Source organism: Oncorhynchus mykiss, chromosome 1 (genome assembly GCF_057628025.1).
Source record: "Oncorhynchus mykiss isolate SJ-2025 chromosome 1, ASM5762802v1, whole genome shotgun sequence".
NCBI classification, from domain to species: domain Eukaryota; kingdom Metazoa; phylum Chordata; class Actinopteri; order Salmoniformes; family Salmonidae; genus Oncorhynchus; species Oncorhynchus mykiss.
Window position 1 is genome coordinate 10,846,069 of NC_143022.1, and position 23,063 is coordinate 10,869,131.

The 23,063-nt window shown below is 41.1% G+C and overlaps 3 protein-coding genes across 4 annotated transcripts in view; 1 reads left to right on the forward strand and 2 right to left on the reverse strand.

Moving 5' to 3' along the window:
• The window catches only part of LOC110532571 (actin-like protein 6A), a 758,238-nt gene that overhangs the window by 223,930 nt on the left and 511,245 nt on the right, over window positions 1-23,063 (reverse strand). The window lies entirely within an intron of this gene.
• Window positions 1,908-11,306, reverse strand: LOC149985395 (protein ANKUB1-like). The gene is made up of 5 exons (XM_090182238.1): window positions 11,230-11,306; window positions 8,804-8,987; window positions 3,648-3,858; window positions 3,390-3,504; window positions 1,908-2,942 (listed from the first exon to the last, which is right to left on the reverse strand). Exons 1-5 carry the CDS (start codon window positions 11,304-11,306, stop codon window positions 2,003-2,005), a joined length of 1,527 nt encoding a protein of 508 aa, XP_090038364.1. The 3' UTR covers window positions 1,908-2,002.
• On the forward strand, window positions 14,213-18,762 carry LOC149985396 (uncharacterized). Its single transcript, XM_090239857.1, has one exon. The coding sequence runs from the start codon at window positions 15,118-15,120 to the stop codon at window positions 18,622-18,624; it is 3,507 nt and encodes a 1,168-aa protein (XP_090095983.1). The 5' UTR covers window positions 14,213-15,117; the 3' UTR covers window positions 18,625-18,762.

A 23,063-nucleotide genomic window follows, 5' to 3' on the forward strand; every position in this document is an offset into this window, starting at 1 on the left:
TGGGTCCACGATCCACTCATAGCTCTCACAGCTATCTGACAGTTCTCAGAATACTAAGGAAGAAGTGTGTGATATTGGATTTGGTATCCTTCCCACTCCCAAGTGATTGGGAGTCCCATAGGGTGCCGCATAATTGGCCCAGCGTCGTCCGGGTTTGGCCATCATTGTAAATAAGAATTTGTTCTTAACTGACTTGTCTAGTGAAATAAAGGTTAAATAAAAAATAAACTATTTAAGCTGTCTGCTATGTTGCTGTGTAAATCCACACACTGCAGGGGAATGATGACACATGCTGTGCTAACACATCGTCACAGTAGTTGTCAGTTTTGTAACGTAAATAAAGAGTTTGTCAAATACTCTATGTGAAATACAGTATGTATTATTTTCCCATAATGCCATTATTTCATGTCTTGTGGTATTTTTAGCATTTTTTCCCCCCTTATGTATCAGGTGTATTATTTTGACACTGCACAGACTCATTTAAATGAGCAATAATGATCCACATCTTAATAAAAGAGTTTTAAGGCAGCAGTGTTCATACTGTATTTTACATTGATTTCAACCACTATAGGTCTTCATCAGCAAGTGAGGATTTCTATGGATAAAAACTAGTGTTAAGTGTGGGGGGGGGGGCTCAATTAGACCCATGTCAAACACTTACAATCACGTACAGTACAACCACATTCAGTACAATCACATAGTCACATTCAGTACAACCACATAGTCACATACAGCACAACCACAGTCACATTCAGTCAACTGAATGATTCTAGAATAATAATAATTCCATTCACATTTGGCTACTACAAATAGCCAGTGAAATATGATACGTTTTTTGTTACTTGAGAGGAATGACTGAGAATCCACTGCCTGCCGTTGTAAACTTTCTGCACACAAATCAAACACAGTACTGACTATATCTATAAGCCTCATCCAAAGGAACGAAATTCTAAGTCGTCCGCATTGTTTCAGGCATCATCCGTTCCAAAGTCTCATCTTGTTCACTGTAAAAAATAAAAATAAAAACTCAAATAAGAGTTCCTTTTTGGACAATTCCAAGTTGTCCCTCCTTGTTTCAGTATGTTTAATCTGCCTAATGACCAGGATCCTGGTGTCTACCCAATGTGCTGAGCACTCCTCCTGGACAGAGTCCGCGCTACATTCAGCTGCTGCAACCATGGTCTCTGTGTGAAGGCACTGTTAGAGAGTCAATCAACCAGAACAAGGTTAGGAGACCAAATCTGTGTCCTAGCATTGTGAAATACTGTATATGTAATGGCCTCAATACATTAATGAAGCGCCCTTACATCCTATCCTCTCCCCATACTGAAACGACTTGTTAGGGTGAACCAATAAGACTGACACTATATACCTTCTAAGCATGATAGTTGGCTCATGATTTGTTTCAGGACTTGTTAGGGTAAACCTATAACAGCTTCTAACCCAAAGTCATAAGACTGCTGAACAATTAATCAAATGGCCACCGGACAAGTTCAAATGTTTTATTATTTGTTACTTTAGTTTATTGGGTAAATATTCTCTTAACTCTTCTTGAACTGCACTGTTTGTTAAGGGCTTGTAAGTAAAGTATTTCACGGAAAGATCTACACTTGTTGTATTCAGCGCATGTGACAAATAAAGTTTGAGTTGATTTGATTATGTACCTTCTAAGCATGATGGTTGGCTCATGATTTGTTTGTACTGAAATCTATTCAGGGAGGATAAGGGTATATCATAGGCAGTGATGTAGTGGTAAAAACATTGACTGGTAAATGCTGATTGCCGTTCAGGATTAAAGAAGTAACGCTCCCTCTACTTTCAATGCATCTTCCACAAAAGGTGGGTAAATGCTTGAACAAAATAAAATAAAAAGTGTGTAAACAGCTTTTACATGTGTCCCCCCCCCCCCACCACCACTGATTATAGGAGGCTTCTTCTGACAGTATTCACACCTTTCATAAGAAACCTCCAGAGAAATATTCATATTCACCGTAGCTGTCATTTAAACTTGGACTAACCTGGCCAAGGCCAAACAGTATATGGCGTTTTCTCTGGGTGTGCGGTCGCAGTGGAGAGAAAAGGCCTCCAGTGAGGTGGTGAGTATCTGGGCGGAGTTTGGCGAGGCAAACACAGGTCTGAGATTGGTGTCTCTGGAAATGGGCGGGAGCGGGACTCTGCTCCTCCATTGGTTGCTGTTCTGATCCCCACTCTCATCCTCCTCACATCCCTTCCCTCCACATCCCCTCTTCTTCTCTCTTTCATCACTCGTGGCCACAGGGTGTTGCTTCGGTAGTTGAAGAGGTTTATCCTGGGATGCCAGGGCGCGGAGCTGGCAGGTTACATGAGATGGGCAGTTGATGGGGGTCAAACTTTGAGAGGCTGTGGACATCACCCTGATACCCGCCTTGGCCTCACTCCTCCTGGGCTTGGAAGACATCTTGGGGAGGGTGAAGCCGTCCACCAGGACCGTGTCGCCCACCCTGGTCCTGAACGGAGCCCTGTTGAGGCCCATGCAGTGCCTGGATGCTGCCCTCCTCTGCCCCAGCCTCACCCAGCCCTTTATCTGGAGGTATGTCCGCATGGGCAGGGCCATACCTGGGAGGACCACCACAGAGCACAGCTTGGTGGCCAGGTGACTCACACACTCCCTGTGGCCGTACTGAAGGGCGATCCTCAGGGGGTCACGACCCTGGGGATCCTGACAGGCAAGGGTCAGAACGCTGCTGGCGATACAGAGTTTGAGGATGGTGAGCTGGCCGAGCTCGATGGAGGCGACAGCGGGACACTTGGCGACGTCGGGGTGGGCCGTCTGGTGGCACCACTCACGGTAAGGGTGAACCCCCACCGGCTCAATGACACGCACCCCCCTCTCCAGCAGCCAGCCGGCCAGGTCCAGGTGGCCCAGAGAAGCAGCGATGTAGAGTGCCACCCGGAGCTGGAACCTGGAATAATACAGAATCAATGTATTTATAACACGTTTCAAGTTTTTTTTGTCAAGTTCACAAGATACAGTGGGTTATAAAACAGTACAGTAAAATGCTTACTTGCAAGCTCTTTCCCACAATGCAGTATTAAATATCAGGGTAAGAGAAAAAACATATGAAGGAAAAAAACACGAGAATATAAGCTATATACAGGGTCAGTACTATCATTATAAGCTATATACAGGGTCAGTACTATCATTGTAAGCTAAATACAGGGTCAGTACCATTATTGTAAGCTATATACAGGGTCAGTACTATCATTGTAAGCTATATACAGGGTCAGTACTATCATTGTAAGCTATATACAGGGTCAGTACTATCATTGTAAGCTATATAAAGGTTCAGTACCATCACTGTTGATAGTAAGTCTATCATACAGTTCAGTGTGTAGATGTGTATTCTGACCTCATCACAGGTCTCTCCCTAGACAGGTGTCGTTGGACGGTCAGTCTGTGTCCCAGGAAGCAGCCTCTGAGGGACTCCGCCCACCCATCCCAGGTGTCCAACCGTAGAGTAGCCCCTGGGAGACAGAGACACATGCAGGTTGTCCTCCTGGTTTCCATGAACCAAGAATGTGTTCCATACAGTCCATTTGTCTCTATGTTACATCCATAAGGTGTTGAGCCAGAGGACCATTGATCTACTGCACAAGGAAGGCCATACCCAGGTCAATGGCGTAGTCGTGCAGCCAGTTGCAGTCGTAGAGTTGCAGGCTGGTGGGAGAGCTCAGTCTGAAGGAGCTGACGGGAAGCCCACACTGCTGGGACACCAGGGTCATGAGCCTGGCCACAGACGTACTCAGGAGAAACACAGTGCCCAAGACTGAGAGGGTCTCCCCCGTCACGGCACTGAACACACGCACCACCGGCTCCCGCTGAAGTATAAGACCATGGACATTCAGTAAATTCACTTGTTTTACATAAATACCTATGTTGTGTTTATACACCGAGTAAACAAAACATTATGAACACCGGTTCTTTCCATGACAAAGACTGACCAGGTGAATCCAGGTGAAAGCTATGATCCCTTAATGATGTCACTTGTTAAATCCACTTCAGTGTAGATGAAGGGGAGCGGACAGGTTAAAGAAGGATTTTTAAGCCTTGAGACAATTGAGACATGGATTGTGTATGTGTGCCATTCAGAGGGTGAATGGGCAAGACAAAATATTTAAGTGCCTTTGAACGGGGTAGTAGGTGCCAGGTGCACCGGTTTGTGTCAAGAACTGCAATGCTGCTGGGGTTTTTCACACTCAACAGTTTCCTGTGTGGTCCACCACCCAAAGAACATCCAGCCAACTTGGCACAACTGTTGGAAGCATTGGAGTCAACATGGGCCAGCATCCCTGTGGAACGCTTTCAAACACCTTGTAGAGTCCATGCCCCAACGAATTGAGGCTGTTCTGATGGCAAAAGGCGGGGTGCAACTCAATATTAGGAAGGTGTTTCTAATGTTTGGTACACTCAGTATATATAAGTTAGGAGTCATATAATTACAGGGTTAAGATGAACTGGCTCCTTTGCACTGCTCTTAGGTCTGGTTTGTGTTTTTACTGTTAATGGTAAAGGTTAGGATTTGGTGAGAGTATGCTGATCCTAGATCTGTGCCCAAGGGCAATTTCTATCCAGAGACAAATCAAAGGTCCATGCTATTTAAACTTATAATCTACCACCATCTCGTGGCTCAAACTTGTAACAACATTTTCTAATTAATGTGCTGTACTGAGTTTTGTTCTATCACATTGAACACTAATCTGGGTGCAGATTAATTAAATTGAACACTAATCTGGGTGTAAATTAAATTGAAGACTAATCTGGGTGCAGATTAAATTGTTAACAGAAATATTATGAATATGTATTTCAATGAACCCAAAGGGCCTCTTCTTCTCCTACTATACGGCCTGCTGTGCTCTACTGTACTCTGCTGTACTTTGCTGTACTCTGTCTGCTGTACTCTACTGTACTCTGCTGTGCTCTACTGTACTCTGCTGTACTCTGCTGTGCTCTACTGTACTCTGCTGTGCTCTACTGTACTATAAACCACTGGGTATACAGACTCTTCAGATACTGTTAGCGAACACCAGACTGAGGTCGAGGCGATTACATGGGGAAAAGGTTTATGACTGTAAGGGTGTTTGGTACAAAGGCAACACTACATCGGGCCACATTTCAGCTCTATCCCAGGTCAACCATACAATACTATAGATTTCCACTCTAGTCAACCAGCAAGAAGGAGAGACAGACAGAAGGTCTGGCTTTGACTATGTCAATGATGGGATGTGTAAGTAAGGATTAAGGAACACAAATAAACATTATTCTGATGGTTAAATTTGTACTTAGATACATAACCACTCTCCTCTGTTAGCAAATCTTCCACAGAACTTTGTGGGACAGAGTGAGTTCTGTCCCTGTCTGGCTCTGGACATGTACCCAGGGACCTCTGTACAACAACACTTCACACTCACGAAGCAGTGTTCTTACTAACCAATCACTCTACCATAACCATGGTCTCAGTATAAAGCAGTGTCCTTACTAACCAATCACTCTACCATAACCATGGTCTTGGTTGAGCAAGGGCAATATTACTTTAAGTCTCAAGCAGGGTGACCTCAACATACTATATATCGCCATACTATATACCACCACACTATACAGTGGGGCAAAAAAGTATTTAGTCAGCCACCAATTGTGCAAGTTCTCCCACTTAAAAAGATGAGAGAGGCCTGTAATTTTCATCATAGGTACACTTCAACTATGACAGACAAAATGAGAGAAAAAAATCCAGAAAAATCACATTGTAGGATTTTTAATGAATTTATTTGCAAATTATGGTGGAAAATAAGTATTTGGTCACCTACAAACAAGCAAGATTTCTGGCTCTCACAGACCTGTAACTTCTTCTTTAAGAGGCTCCTCTGTCCTCCACTCGTTACCTGTATTAATGGCACCTGTTTGAATGAACTAAATCACCTAATCATACTATATATAACCATACTATATAATCATACTATATAACCATACTATATCACCATACTATATATTACCACACTCTATATCACCACACTCTATATCACCATACTATATATCACCATACTATATCACCATACTATATATCACCATAATATATATAATCATACTATATAACCATACTATATCACCATACTATATATTACCACACTCTATATCACCATACTATATATATAACCATACTATATAATCATACAATATAACCATACTATATAATCATACTATATCACCATACTATATATCACCATACTATATATCACCATACAATATATCACCACACTATATATCACCATGCTATATAATCATACTATATAACCATACTATATAATCATACTATATAACCATACTACATATCACCATGCTATATATCACCATACTATATAATCATACTATATAACCATACTATATCACCATACTATATCTCACCATACTATATATCACCACACTATATATCACCATAATACATATATAATCATACTATATAACACCATACTATATAACACCATGCTATATATCACCATACTATATATAACCATGCTATATATAACCATAATATATATAATCATACTATATAACCATACTATATAATCATACTATTTAACCATACTATATATCACCATACTATATATTATCATACTATATATAACCATACTATATATCACCATACTATATATCACCATAATACATATATAATCATACTATATAACACCATACTATATATAACCATACTATATATCACTATACTATATATTACCACACTATATATCACCATACTATATATCACTATACTATATCACCATACTATATATAACCATACTATATATCACCACACTATATATCACCATGCTATATATCACCATACTATATATAACCATGCTATATATAACCATAATATATATAATCATACTATATAACCATACTATATAATCATACTATATATCACCATACTATATATTACCATACTATATATAACCATACTATATATCACCATACTATATATCACCATAATACATATATAATCATACTATATAACACCATACTATATATAACACCATACTATATATAACCATACTATATATCACCATACTATATATCACTATACTATATATTACCACACTATATATCACCATACTATATCACCATACTATATAATCATACTATTTAACCATACTATATATCACCATACTAAATATCACCATGCTATATATATAACCATACTTTATCACCATACTATATCACCATACTATATATTACCACACTATAAATCACCATACTATATATCACCATACTATATATAACCATAATATATATAATCATACTATATAACCATACTATATAAGCATACTATATAATCATACTATATCACCATACTATATATTACCACACTATATATCACCACACTATATATAACCATGCTATATATAACCATAATATATATAATCATACTATATAACCATACTATATAATCATACAATTTAACCATACTATATAATCATACAATTTAACCATACTATATATCACCATACTATATATTACCACACTATATATCACCATACTATATATAACCATACTATATATCACTATACTATATATCACACTATACTATATATCACCACACTATATCACCATACTATATCACCATAGTATATAATCATACTATATATCACCATACTATATATTACCATACTATATATTACCATTCTATTTATCACCATACTATATATTACCATACTATATATCACCATTCTATATATCACCATACTATATATAACCATACTATATCACCATACTATATATTACCATACTATATATCACCATGCTATATAATCATATCACCATACTATATAATCACACTATATCACCATACTATATCACCATACTATATATCACCATGCTATATATATAACCATACTATATAACCATACTATATAACCATACTATATAACCATACTATATCACCATACTATATCACCATACTATATATCACCATGCTATATATATAACCATACTATATAATCATACTATATATCACCATGCTATATATATAACCATACTATATAATCATACTATATAACCATACTATATAACCATATTATATAACCATACTATATCACCATACTATATCACCATACTATATCACCATACTATATATTACCACACTCTATATCACCATAATATATATAATCATACTATTTAACCATACTATATAACCATACTATTTATCACCACACTATATATCACTTTACTATATATATAACCATAATATATATAATCATACTATATATATACTATTATAACCATACTATATAATCATACAATTTAACCATACTACATAATCATACAATATAACCATACTATATAATCATACTATATAACCATACTATATAATCATACTATATAACCATACTATATAATCATACTATATAACCATACTATATAATCATACTATATAATCATACTATATCACCATACTATATATTACCACAATATATATAATCATACTATTTAAACATACTATATATATCACCATACTATATAACCATACTATATCACCATACTATATATTACCACACTCTATATCACCATTATATATATAATCATACTATATAACCATACTATTTAACCATACTATATATCACCACACTATATATATATCACCATACTATATATTACCACACTATATCTGAAACACTTTATGTTAATGATAGTATGAAGCTGTTTCAAGCAATAGCCAGCTCACTTTGATATGCATTTTCAAGCACGGGTAGAAACAGCTAGGTGTTCGGCTGGTACCTTCAGCAGGCAGCAGATGGCACTGCTAGGGGTGATGCCAACGTCTGTCAGGACCCAGCTGTCCCGAAGGATGGCACCAGCATAGCTCAGCTCCAGGAAGTGCCTCACCTGCTTGTCGTCTGACAGTTGCACGTGGAAGTAATCCTGCGAGTGTCCTATACAATCAGAGTGAGAGGGCTCAAAACTGATGGAGCCGTAATGGAGGGTGTCCCACACAATAATTGTAAAAGTGTCCAATTGTGTACAATTAAGAAATAAGGCAATATACCACGGCAAAGGGCTGTTCTCCGCAACGCGGAGGTATATTGGCCATATACCACAAACCCATCATGTGACTTTTTTTTTTTTTCAATTTAGTTGTATCCAATTGGTAGTTACAGTCTTGTCCCATTGCTACAACTCCCATATGGACTTGGGAGAGGCGAGAGCCAAGAGCCGTGCATCCTCCGAAACACAACCCAAGCCACACTGCTTCATGACACCATGCCCGCTTAACCAGCCGTGTCGACCGTGTCAGCGTGCACGGCGCTTGGCCCGCCACAGGAGTCACTAGTGCGTGATGGGACAAGAACACCCCTGCCGGCCAAACCCTCCACTAAACCGGATGATGCTGGGCCAATTGTACGCCGCCCCATGGGTCTCCCAGTCACGGCCGGCTGCGACAGAGCCTGGACTTGAACCAGGATCTCTAGTGGCACAGCTAGTACTACGCAGTGCCTTAGACCACTGCACTACTCGGGAAGCCCGAGGTGCCTTATTGCTATAGGGCAGTTAACCCACTGTTCCTAGGCCTTTATTGAAAATAAGAATTTGTTCTTAACTGACTTGCCTTGTAAAATAAAAATTTGAAGCAGAGCTTAATTTGTAAATTGGGAGGTGCCAGAACAAAGAGTGGGTGCTAGAGGGGGGGTTCTGTGGTACCAGAACTCATGAGAAAAAAGATCACCTTTTATAATAGAGCATTGAACGCATATCATCACCTGCATTGCTTGCTGTTTGGGGTTTTAGAATGGGTTTTTGTACAGCACTTTGAGATATCAGCTGATGTACGAAGGGCTATATAAATACATTTGATTTGATATCATCACATTTGGGTAGAGCCACTTATAAAAGGTGCACGCACACATGGGGAACATTTTTAGTAGCCTAGGGTCCGGGAAAGTGTTGGCCTTTTTAAAACCGCATTTCGTGCAATTCTACATCCTTTTACATGACTGGAGACTTTGGCATTATCTTTTTTTTAATCCGCACAAATGATCGAAATGGCAGGCTACTTTGACACTGACAAACTTAGTATCTGAGATCAATAAAAACGACCTTGTCTTGAATCCATCAATAGCCTATAGGCCTAGGTTTGTGGAGAAACATATAGTAGGCTACAATATGAGGAGGAAATTAGTCCTAAAAATGCTTTCCAGTTTCACTGACTCACCCAATGATGCGCAGCTCACTCGCTGGAGATTGTCGATGCGCTCGTGTCAAAAGCCTATCTCTCCCTCTCTCTGTTTTGTAAAACAATGTTTGGGAGTTGATCAAATATTTTGGTAGTCTACAGCATAGTCTTATCTTTTCAGCAAGAGTCATTGCTTTTCAATCTGTGTTTTCCATCGATTGTATTTGAAATATTGCAAAAGGCCTGTTTTGTCTGCCTGCTGTTTTTTCACTGACAGATTTGCCTCGCGTTCCCGACTGTAGGCTATTCTTTGTTATTGGGCTACAATCCGCAGCTAGGCTATTTAAAAAAGAAGCTATTGGTCCTCTGTAGCTAAATTATAGGGCTTCTCATGACGTATTAGGCTATTCTGAATGATTTCATTTATTTCTGAACAGACATCAGTAATTCCGTAACTTTAGAAAATTCCTCCAGAACCCTTCATGCAGCTATGATTCTATAAGGAAACAAATGATGAAGTGCAACTCTGGAGAGATGAGGGGGCAGGATAATTGACGAAGAGGCAACTCGAATGAACTTTGATCGCTTTTATTATAATTGTTACATAGCAAAAAGTGAAAATTATTTTTCATGGCACGAGAGGTACCGGATTCGGCCAAGTAGGTTCCGGAACAAAACAGTCCAGAACGGAACGGTGCCGGATCCTGTTCTGTCATGATCCTGCTCAAAATTAAGCACTGATTTGAAGTACCTAGGCCTCTACCTGCTGAGTATAAAGATTATTAAACTAGATTCAGTGGGCTTGTCATTCACAGTACTGATGAAAAATCAAGTACAGTTGATCTAAATGTGGATATACGAGGACATCTAGTGGTCACCGGATTTAAAAAAATAAAATAATGCAAGCTATCTTTACACTAGCATGCGATGCCATATATTTGACGCAGGTATTTATTTTTCAACATGTATTGTCATTAACTGGAACAAAATATAATTGTATGAGCTATGCCTCTGTGTCCCGGCGTTGTTGTACCCCTCTACTATCTGGCTTGGTGGGGCGATCTCGTTCTGCATGCCTGCTTCACTGAGATACAATGTGTCGTCATGCATTTGTGCATGCACGCTGTTAACGGTCACACCCGTCTTGCTAGCTTGCTCATCGAGCTAGCCCTTATTTGGCTGCAGGGTTGCATCGGTTTCCATTGGATTTGACAGCTTGTTAGGCTGGCTAGCTAGGTAGCTAATTCGCTAACGCGAACTGTTTATCACGTAGCAGCCTATGCTGACTAGCATCGCTAGCAACTAGCTAACATGGATAAAGTCTAGTCGTGGGTCCACAGAATCAAACAAATGGTACTGAACTGATGACAAAATCATGTTTAGAAATTGTAGTAGCTATTTATGTTTTTGTTGTTGTTGTTGTTGCTTAATGACATTGCGAATATCATATTTTTTGTCATTTAACTACCGGTATGTATTTAATCCGGTTTCGGCATGAGAAAAGTATTAATCGCAAATTCCAGCACTAACGGATACCGGGAAAAATAAATATGAGAACCGGTCACGAATGCGGAGCCACGCCCTAAAATAACACGTGACCACAAGGCGTTTGTGACGCATTCATGCGTTCCAATTTTGTCATAATTGTCTGTAGGTTCTAAATTGCTTATGAGCTTGGCTGCCCTTCAGAAAGTAGCTGATTCTTGTACTTTACAGCTGTATTTTCCTACAGTTACTAATAATACTAGCAACAAAACAGATTTCATTCCTTAAAATGATATTGCCAGATGGAAGAAAATAATAAGGTAGGCCTAAACTGTAATAAGATATACCTTAAAGACTGCTTGTGTTTAATCCTGAATCCAGTTGCCCCTCTTGTACTGGGATAAAACAATAGGCAAGCCATGAACCTTATGGAGGAGTACATGTGTTTTGTAGACACACCTGGGTTCTAGACTGGCTGAGGTAAACATTTTAGGAAAGCCTGGGTTTTTAATATCGAAGTCATTCTAAGGGGTAGGTTTGACAAAGCAAATGAGTGAGTGAGTCTTTGACATGAAGACAGTGGTTAGATTCTGCCATTGGGACTGCTCTGATGTTTCCATTCTCTCCTGGTTATGACCATAGAGCCTTGTCCCAGTCTCTAGACCTGCCTGTCTGTGTGATGGATGACCACCTGACCTCTGAAGCTGTCAATGAGATGGTAAGTTGACCTTGTCATTTCAGTGATGCTATCATTGGCAATGTTGACGTACCACAACCATCTCTGTTGTGTTGCAGTTGTTTAATTGGCCCAACGTTGCCAATGCTCCTCCCCTCTTTAACAGTTAATAATTATTTCAGTATGATATTTGTTGTTAATTAAGTTTGATTATTTGCAATATAATTACATTTCTACCAGGAGCAGAGCAATTCTACCAGGAGCAGAGCAACCTCAGTGATGGAAACCTCAGAAGAGGGAAAGCTCAACAATGTGGAACATCTGACACTTATGGACTTCCTTCAAAACCTAACTGAGAAGTATGTTCTGTTTTCTTTGGTACTATCACACCTTCAAGGAAATAGGATCAAATTAGAAACTGATCAATCGGAAAAAAATGTTCAGTGCTAGAAAAGTTGTCACATTGCAATTTTGCCAAAACAACTGACACAAAGCAAGTATAACTTCACGATCAGGCAAATAATTAAATAAAAACTATTCTGCCACGCATCCTGATATGACAACATTTATAACAATATTGTTTTCAGGCAATGGAGGGGGATTCGTGAGGGCATGTTTGACCCGGTAAGATCATGTTACTGACAATTTAATCAGATTACCATGAAAACTCTGCCTAATGTTTAACCTTGTTCATAAGCTTTTGAAAGACGCACTATGCAACATTTTAAAACACTTCTTCTGTTTCTGGAATACAGCTGACAAAACAACAGCTTGCCGGCTTGTGTCTGAGGATTGTCCAGTTTTTATCGGACAAGCTGATGCAGATCATCATCCCAGGTCTTTACGAACTACTGGGCATCCAAGATGCTGCCTCTTCTCCATTATCACAGAGATCTCTCACAGCGTCACTCACCAGTCTGTTAGACGATAAGACTAACACCAAGTCCCGCGTGAGATTTACTGAGGCTGGTGTACCTAAGAGGCCAGGCAGTCGAAAGTCTTACAATAGCTTTCGCATCCCGACTCCCTACCCTTCCTCCAACTGTATGGAGCAGGAAGAGGAAGAAGAACAGGAATCACAACTTAAGTTCAAGGAGATTTACCTGACTAAGGGCAGTCTGGGCAGTGGAAGCTACCTGCCCAAGGGGGCCATGAGGTATGTTCTTAAAGGGAAATTTAACAACTTCATATTCATCTCCAGCATCACCATATGTGAAAATTACACATTTCCATGCTTTGTAGTAAAACAAATATAGAGGGTCGTAACTGTTTCCAATAGTGCTGAGAAATTAGTGCTTTTTGAGGTTGGTTTGGTTTCCATTCAAATATTTAAAAAATAATCACGGTTTTGGATTTCAATACTTTTTTTAGACATTGAATGCACTATGGATTATGTGTGTTGAATGCTGTAACAACACATAATAAAACAATGAATAAAAGTCCCATGATGGTAGTGACTGTCCATTACTGTTAATGACTTATCAACCATCATTTACTTTCTCATATAAAATATTTATTTGATGACTTTATTATTTCATTCCAAGTCATCAACTCATCTCTATGGAGCTGCTGCTTATCCTGTCTGACAAAATCACTATTTTAGTAGTTCTTCTAAGTAAATAAGACCTACTTTTATGACCGCTGAACACCAACTGTCAATCACTTAGATCATGTATTTCCAGGTAGAGAATCCTCGCAACGCAACTGCTTTTTATCTCTCTCATGCATTCTCTCGTCTCTCCGTCTCAGTCAATGAGGTTTCCGTATCTGCTCCACACAGAGTGGACAAGCAAGTGGGCGTGCAATGGATTATGGGAATTAATTGCCATATTTTCTGTGCTAAACTATGTAGAATATTGGCCTGTTGGAAACTACAACTCCCTACTACATTGCATAGTTCGTGCTTGATCTGATTTATCTCTACAGAAACTGAGCATCGAGCTCACAGAAGAAGAAAAAAATTAACTATATGGAATTCAAATAATTGAGCCGACGTCGGTCAATTAATTGTTTAAAAACCGAAAAATAACAAAAATGTTGGTTAAATGCTCAGCTCTAGATTCTAATGACATCATCAGTGTGCATCGTGTGATTTTAACCAATTATGAGTAGGCATTTCCTACTAATTGGTTGATGATGTCATAGAAAACACTTATCTTCCTCTTTCTTTTTTTACTACAAAACATAGAAATTACCGTTTTTCACATATGCTGATGTAGGGGTGGTGCTGGAGATGATGAATATGAAGTTGAAACATTTAGAAATTTCCCTTTAACATTTCTTCAAACTGCCTTGTATTTATGATTGTCCTTGAAGTTATTAGAAGTTACAGTATTTGAAGTTTATAGCAATTTGGATTTTTGTAGAGGATAGATATTGCCAGGATAGATAGATATCTACACGCCAGTTTCAATACAAATGACTTATACAAAATACATTTTATTGGGCTTTAGAAATTAAGCAGTTAGGCTGACATCACACTAAGGTTTTTTCTCAGAGAAACAGCAGCGTTTTCCTCATTGTTTTCAATGGTGCAGATGTATTTGACACACTGAATGTGCATCACAGCCTTACATATTATTTGTTTGACTTTGATGATTTCTGCGGTTTTTTTTCCCAAGGACTCTAACCTCTCTGTCTGATGTGCAGAAGAAAACAACCAACTCTGAGACGCTACAAGTCCTCTTAGGTGTCTCAGAGGACACCCTTGTCACCTGTGTGCAGGACAGCCTGCAATGTTCTCTCTCCAAACTTGCATGCATGTCCAATTCTCCATCTGGAAGTGCAGGCTCTATGATGCTAACCCCTGCTGTAATGGCAGAGTTGGCTAAAGATGTCAAGTCGGCCTTATCAGTGGTCGTTAAGAGTGCCTCCGCAAGTCAAACCTCTCTAGTGACACCGGTAAGGGGAGACTCACAGACCAAGGTGACTGAGAGCATGGTGAGAGAGCTGGCTTTTAAACTTGAAAAAGTTGACCAAGAGAGCAAGAGTCTAACAGGGCAAGTCATGACCACCATCTCTGACACAATGGTGGCTTTTGTTGACGAGAACGAACAGAATTTGCTGGAAGATCTGAAGGACAAGATCACGTTTTTGGCATCGCATGTTGGCTTCATTGAGGATCTTGATGCCCTGATAAGGAAATACGAGAGCAGCTACAATATTAGTGAATCTGGTTCCTCCTGCACGCTCACATCTAAGAGCATCCAAAAACTCTCTAGCCGGGAGTTTCAAACATCAGCAATACAAGCAGTGAGTGGAGTTCTTGCCAAAAAAGTCAGTAGTTTGAGCTTTCCTAGTTCAGTCATTCAGTCTGAGTTAACAGGTGCTGTATCAGGTCAAACATTGTCTGGCATTGTAAAGACAGAGTCAATTCACCCAGTGGGCTCAGCAGCGTCAGTAGTTGTTAAGACTTTCGTGTCAGATATGAAGTCCTTGGCTGAATCTGAAGAGAGTCCCCAACAGAAGAGTGCCTGGTCTGCTGCTGTTCACATTTACCACAGCATCCAAAACAACTTGAAAGATTATTTCGACAAGCTTCAGCGATTTGCCCTAAAGAGCATTGTCACATCTGATGACAACATCACAAATTCTGAGTTTAAGGAGACAGTTCCACTTCCTTGCTTAGACATGAAATATAGGCCCAGTAAGAGTGAGCCTCAGTTGCCAGAGTCCACTGGTGAAGTTACTTTACAAAGAGGCCTAAGTGAGAGCTCAAAACTTCTTTGGGCAAAAACTGAGTCAGAAGAAAGCAAGCTCCTTCTGACAACTTGCACCAAAGAAGTCATCTCAGAGCTTCTGGTCTTGTACAACACTGAGATGTCAAAGGAGGACCCCCTGTACACTGTTGGAGAAAAAGGATCAGGCTTCTCTATTGAGAGAGAGACATTTGTAGAGGGTGTTCTGGCTCAGCTTGGGGATATTGCCCATTCCAGGGCCTCATCACCAATAGTATGTGAGTTCCCCTGTCAAATTGAGGACAGCAGAAGTAAGGCCACAGCTTCTTTGACCAGTCTGTTAGATTGTATTAGAAAACTCTCAAGTGAGGAATTTAAGAGAAATGCCACTCAAGCAGTGAGTGAGTTCCTAGTTAAAAAGTCCACCAGTAGCTTAACTAGTGCAAAGCCTGCTTATTCTGTAGCATCCAGGTCTTGTTCCATTCAAAACCAGTACACATGGTCAAAGGATATTTGTGCGGATTCTGCTGCCTTTGGCATCATTGAAACATTTGTGGAAGACCTGCAGAGCTCGGCGCAACCTGCAGAAGTAGAGGAGAGAGAACCTGACCTCCAGGAAAATGCACAAAAGCTACAGAGCAGGATCTGGTCTGCTACCACTAGTTTATATAACAATATTCAGAAGACATTAAAGGACTTCATCATTCATCAGCGGAGGTCAGACATGCTGAGCAGAATGTCTAGTCATATACCCACAGAGGACTCTGGACATCTTGGGACTAAGGAGCACATTTGTTTGGCAAGCCAGGACTTGAGGCAAGCTAGTAAGAGTGTGCCTCACTTGCACAGTTTGAACCTTGAAGTGGCTCTACACAGGGGTGTCAGCGAGAGTTCAAAACTTCTCTGGACTGAAACAGACGAGGCTCTACTGACCAATAGTACCAAAGAGGTCATTTCAACAATCTTGACCTCATGCGAGGATCAGGCATCAAATGCACCTTGCTTCTCCACAGTAGGAAAGAAAATATCTGATATGTCCCTTGAGGTCAACATGTTGGTAGGTGGTGTTCTGTCTCAGCTGAAGGACATCTCCTTGTCAAGGTCCCCAACACCATGTGAAGACATGTTTGAACGTCTCCAAGGTTCTCCTGAGCGAACCTCTCCAGTAAGTCTAGATTGCAGCACGGCTGCCTCCAAAGGCATTGCATCTTCCCACAGTCTTTCAACAAAGAGCCTCCAAAAACTCTCTAGTCATGAGTTCCAAACCAAAGCTGAGAAAGGAGTGAGTGAGGTCCTCTCTAGATCATTTAACATTGCGGAGGAAGGTACAACAGATAAGTACCTCCAGTCTGTATCTACATCCACCACATCTACTGATATTATACAAACCATGGTGAAAGACCAGCAGGAGCTCACCCAGACCACCCAATCATCTGACATGGTATCTGGAACCTCCCTGCTCACCACTGGACAGGTTTCTGAGAAAAGAATCTGGTCTGTTGCTCGTAACATCTACTACAGTCTGCAAAGTAAGATTACGGAGTTTCTCAGAAAAGATCTTCAAAGATCAGACACAACACTTGGTTCAATCCAAATCTTTACATATCAAAGCAGTCCTGCTTCACAAAGAGCAAGTCTCTGCCATCTTGAGGTCAACCAGAGCAGTGTTACACCTGGTGGAAACGATGCCTGTGTGGACATTCCGCACAAATTACTACCTAAAACCACTGAGCTCTCAGGATCCATGCTGGAGGATATTGGCACGATCCGTTGTAGGAGTGCTGACAGCCAAAATACAAGAAATACCTCTTCTTCACGCTCTTCTATCTCTCTAACACCTACTTCAAAATTAAGGCAATCGAAATGGCACTTTGCTTTACCCGGGACTCCCATCCCCACTGAGTTTCCTGCTCAGATTGACTTTCCCATTGTTAGAAACACAATCATTGAGGACTTCTTTCACACAGAGGACTTACTTCCTGTAACCTTTGTGGACAAAGTCAGGCAAGCTGCTGGGGTGGTAGTGGACATTATGGTGGAAAGTGTTGAGAACACACAGGAAAATGGACAGGGTGCTTCACATCTTGACGACCTCCGATCTGCTGTTAGGAAATTGAGAAAAATCATTTCCACTTGGACCATCCACATTTTCAGCCATGAATTGGTGGATAAAGTGATAGCCCTTCAGGACAGCCACAGCACTCCACAGGTCTTAACATTGGAAGCAGCCAAAAGTGCTTCAGACTCCATTCTTTCAAGGCTGAAATGGGGAAAGGAACAATGTGCCATATCCAAGGAGCTCTCCTCTCAGCTTCTCCAGATATTTGCTGAAGAGACAGTGAAGTGCTTCCTGAGACAGTGGTCAGATGAGTATGAAAACATAAACTTTGATGTTTCAGTCCAGAACGATCCAAAGACTTCTACTTGCATGGTCATTCTTCAAATGATCACCAAAGCCACTGCTAAATGTTATTTTGAGTCCGCTACCAGCGTGGCCACCAGTGACATTGTAGAAGGCGTGTTTGATTTGGAAAGGGATACCATCAGCAGTACTGGAGAGCAGGTCCTCACCTTCAATACAAAGGTATAGTACACATACATCTTTCATAAATAACACTGCTGTTGACCTTTTATATGATTCTTTGTGTCATGGCATTGCACTGCTTCTTTGCAGTTGATATGCTGTACTTTAAGATATCGAAAACATTTCAGTTTGTTTTAATGTGCCTTTTCCTACCAACCAGGGTTCCAAGAAAGTTAGTAAGAACCTCTGTCCTCAAGAGTCTCTGGAGTACCAGCCTCAGAACATTTCCCCTACTGTGTACTTTACAGGTAAGCCCTGCTGCTGTTTAGACTGCTGCTCAGTCAAGACTGAGACATTATCCCTTTACCATTCCACTAATTCATTTGGAAAGACGTTGTACTCCTCTGAGTTGTTACCTATGACATACTGTACTGTGGGCTGGGTGGTAGCCTAGTGGGTTAAGAGGTTGGGCCAGTAACCGATAGGTTGCTGGTTCAGAATCCCTGAGTTCACGAGGCAAAATCTGTCAATGTGCTCTTGAGCAAGGCACTTAATCCTAATTGCTCCTTGTAAGTCTCTCTGGATAAGAGTGTCTGATAAATGAGTAAAAATGTAAATTGATGGCATGCTGGATGGTCTTTCGTTGCAGAGACGATGACAACATCTCATGGCTCCTTTTCTCCAGAGGGAATTTATGATATCGCATCGTCCTTCCCACTTGAAGAGAAGAGTCGCAAACCCTCCCTTTTCACCAGATTGTCTAGATCCATCACGAAAGGCTTTCTCAGCACATTCAAATCTTCAAGGAAAACCAAATTATTTAAATAAATTCCTCATTATAACAACGAGAGCATTCATTTGTTCAGATGAGAATCTAATCGTATTGGTCACATACGCCGAAAACAACTGTGAGATGCTTTATTACGAGCCCATTCCCAACAATGCAGAGTTAAAAAGTAAGAAAATATTTTCTAAATAGTAACACAATAACAATAACAAGGCTATATACAAGGAGTACCAGTACCGAGTCAATGTGCATGGGTGCGAGGTAGTTGAGGTAATACAGTATGTACATGTAGGTAAGGGTAAAAGTGACTAGTCAATCAGGATAGATAATAAACACAGTAGCAGCAGCTAGTGTGAAAGTCGGTCAGTGTCACAGTGAATGTGTGGGTAGAGTGTAGTGAATGTGCATCGAGCCAATTCAAGAGAGTCAGTGGAAAACAATTAGAAAAATACATCAATAACCAAGGGGGTCAATGCAAATAGTGCAGGTGGCCATTTAATTAACGTTCAGCAGTCTAATGACTTGGGGGTAGAAGCTGTTCAGCAGTCTAATGACTTGGGGGTAGAAGCTGTTCAGCAGTCTAATGACTTGGGGGTAGAAACTGTTCAGCAGTCTAATGACTTGGGGGTAGAAGCTGTTCAGCAGTCTAATGACTTGGGGGTAGAAGCTGTTCAGCAGTCTAATGACTTGGGGGTAGAAGCTGTTCAGCAGTCTAATGACTTGGGGGTAGAAGCTGTTCAGCAGTCTAATGACTTGGGGGTAGAAGCTGTTCAGCAGTCTAATGACTTGGGGGTAGAAGCTGTTCAGCAGTCTAATGACTTGGGGGTAGAAGCTGTTCAGCAGTCTAATGACTTGGGGGTAGAAGCTGTTCAGCAGTCTAATGACTTGGGGGTAGAAGCTGTTCAGCAGTCTGATGACTTGGGGGTAGAAGCTGTTCAGCAGTCTGATGGCTTGGGGGTAGAAGCTGTTCAGCAGTCTGATGACTTGGGGGTAGAAGCTGTTCAGCAGTCTAATGACTTGGGGGTAGAAGCTGTTCAGCAGTCTAATGACTTGGGGGTAGAAGCTGTTCAGCAGTCTAATGACTTGGGGGTAGAAGCTGTTCAGCAGTCTGATGACTTGGGGGTAGAAGCTGTTCAGCAGTCTGATGACTTGGGGGTAGAAACTGTTCAGCAGTCTAATGACTTGGGGGTAGAAGCTGTTCAGCAGTCTAATGACTTGGGGGTAGAAGCTGTTCAGCAGTCTAATGACTTGGGGGTAGAAGCTGTTCAGCAGTCTAATGACTTGGGGGTAGAAGCTGTTCAGCAGTCTAACGACTTGGGGGTAGAAGCTGTTCAGCAGTCTAATGACTTGGGGGTAGAAGCTGTTCAGCAGTCTAATGACTTGGGGGTAGAAGCTGTTCAGCAGTCTAATGACTTGGGGGTAGAAGCTGTTCAGCAGTCTAATGACTTGGGGGTAGAAGCTGTTCAGCAGTCTGATGACTTGGGGGTAGAAGCTGTTCAGCAGTCTGATGGCTTGGGGGTAGAAGCTGTTCAGCAGTCTGATGACTTGGGGGTAGAAGCTGTTCAGCAGTCTAATGACTTGGGGGTAGAAGCTGTTCAGCAGTCTAATGACTTGGGGGTAGAAGCTGTTCAGCAGTCTAATGACTTGGGGGTAGAAGCTGTTCAGCAGTCTTATGGCTTGGGGGTAGAAGCTGTTCAGCAGTCTAATGACTTGGGGGTAGAAGCTGTTCAGCAGTCTAATGACTTGGGGGTAGAAGCTGTTCAGCAGTCTAATGACTTGGGGGTAGAAGCTGTTCAGCAGTCTAATGACTTGAGGGTAGAAGCTGTTCAGCAGTCTAATGACTTGGGGGTAGAAGCTGTTCAACAGTCTAATGACTTGGGGGTAGAAGCTGTTCAGCAGTCTAATGAGTTGGGGGTGGAAGCTGTTCAGCAGTCTAATGACTTGGGGGTAGAAGCTGTTCAGCAGTCTAATGACTTGGGGGTAGAAGCTGTTCAGCAGTCTAATGACTTGAGGGTGGAAGCTGTTCAGCAGTCTAATGACTTGGGGGTAGAAGCTGTTCAGCAGTCTAATGACTTGAGGGTAGAAGCTGTTCAGCAGTCTAATGACTTGGGGGTAGAAGCTGTTCAGCAGTCTAATGACTTGGGGATAGAAGCTGTTCAGCAGTCTAATGAGTTGGGGTGGAAGCTGTTCAGCAGTCTAATGACTTGGGGGTAGAAGCTGTTCAGCAGTCTAATGACTTGGGGGTAGAAGCTGTTCAGCAGTCTAATGACTTGAGGGTGGAAGCTGTTCAGCAGTCTAATGACTTGGAGGTAGAAGCTGTTCAGCAGTCTAATGACTTGGGGGTAGAAGCTGTTCAGCAGTCTAATGACTTGGGGGTAGAAGCTGTTCAGCAGTCTAATGACTTGGGGGTGGAAGCTGTTCAGCAGTCTTATGACTTGGGGGTAGAAGCTGTTCAGCAGTCTTATGACTTGGGGGTAGACGCTGTTCAGCAGTCTAATGACTTGGGGGTAGAAGCTGTTCAGCAGTCTAATGACTTGGGGGTAGAAGCTATTCAGCAGTCTAATGACCAGGATCCTGGTGTCTACCCAATGTGCTGAGCACTCCTCCTGGACAGAGTCCGCGCTACATTCAGCTGCTGCAACCATGGTCTCTGTGTGAAGGCACTGTTAGAGAGTCAATCAACCAGAACAAGGTTAGGAGACCAAATCTGTGTCCTAGCATTGTGAAATACTGTATATGTAATGGCCTCAATACATTAATGAAGCGCCCTTACATTCTATCCTCTCCCCATACTGAAACAACTTGTTAGGGTGAACCAATAAGACTGACACTATATACCTTCTAAGCATGATAGTTGGCTCATGATTTGTTTCAGGACTTGTTAGGGTAAACCTATAACAGCTTCTAACCCCAAGCCATAAGACTGCTGAACAATTAATCAAATGGCCACCGGACAAGTTCAACTGTTTTATTATTTGTTACTTTAGTTTATTGGGTAAATATTCTCTTCAACTCTTCTTGAACTGCACTGTTTGTTAAGGGCTTGTAAGTAAAGTATTTCACGGAAAGATCTACACTTGTTGTATTCAGCGCATGTGACAAATAAAGTTTGATTTGATTTGACTATGTACCTTCTAAGCATGATGGTTGGCTCATGATTTGTTTGTACTGAAATCTATTCAGGGAGGATAAGGGTATATCATAGGCAGTGATGTAGTGGTAAAAACATTGACTGGTAAATGCTGATTGCCATTCAGGATTAAAGAAGTAACGCTCCCTCTACTTTCAATGCATCTTCCACAAAAGGTGGGTAAATGCTTGAACAAAATAAAATAAAAAGTGTGTAAACAGCTTTTACATGTGTCCCCCCCCCCACCACTGATTATAGGAGGCTTCTTCTGACAGTATTCACACCTTTCATAAGAAACCTCCAGAGAAATATTCGTATTCACCGTAGCTGTCATTTAAACTTGGACTAACCTGGCCAAGGCCAAACAGTATATGGCGTTTTCTCTGGGTGTGCGGTCGCAGTGGAGAGAAAAGGCCTCCAGTGAGGTGGTGAGTATCTGGCCGGAGTTTGGCGAGGCAAACACAGGTCTGAGATTGGTGTCTCTGGAAATGGGCGGGAGCGGGACTCTGCTCCTCCATTGGTTGCTGTTCTGATCCCCACTCTCATCTTCCTCACATCCCTTCCCTGCACATCCCCTCTTCTTCTCTC

Bases quoted from the DNA above. Each gene is read 5' to 3' on its own strand.
- LOC149985395 (XM_090182238.1), bottom strand. From the start codon at position 11,306: ATGCATGACGACACATTGTATCTCAGTGAAGCAGGCATGCAGAACGAG. The intron at 8,988-11,229 runs GTACAACAACGC...CGGCTCCATCAG, and splicing joins CCAAGCCAGATAGTAGAGGG to TTTTGAGCCCTCTCACTCTG. The intron at 2,943-3,389 runs GTCAGAATACAC...GTATTATTCCAG, and splicing joins AGGGAGAGACCTGTGATGAG to GTTCCAGCTCCGGGTGGCAC.
- LOC149985396 (XM_090239857.1), top strand. From the start codon at position 15,118: ATGTCCAATTCTCCATCTGGAAGTGCAGGCTCTATGATGCTAACCCCT.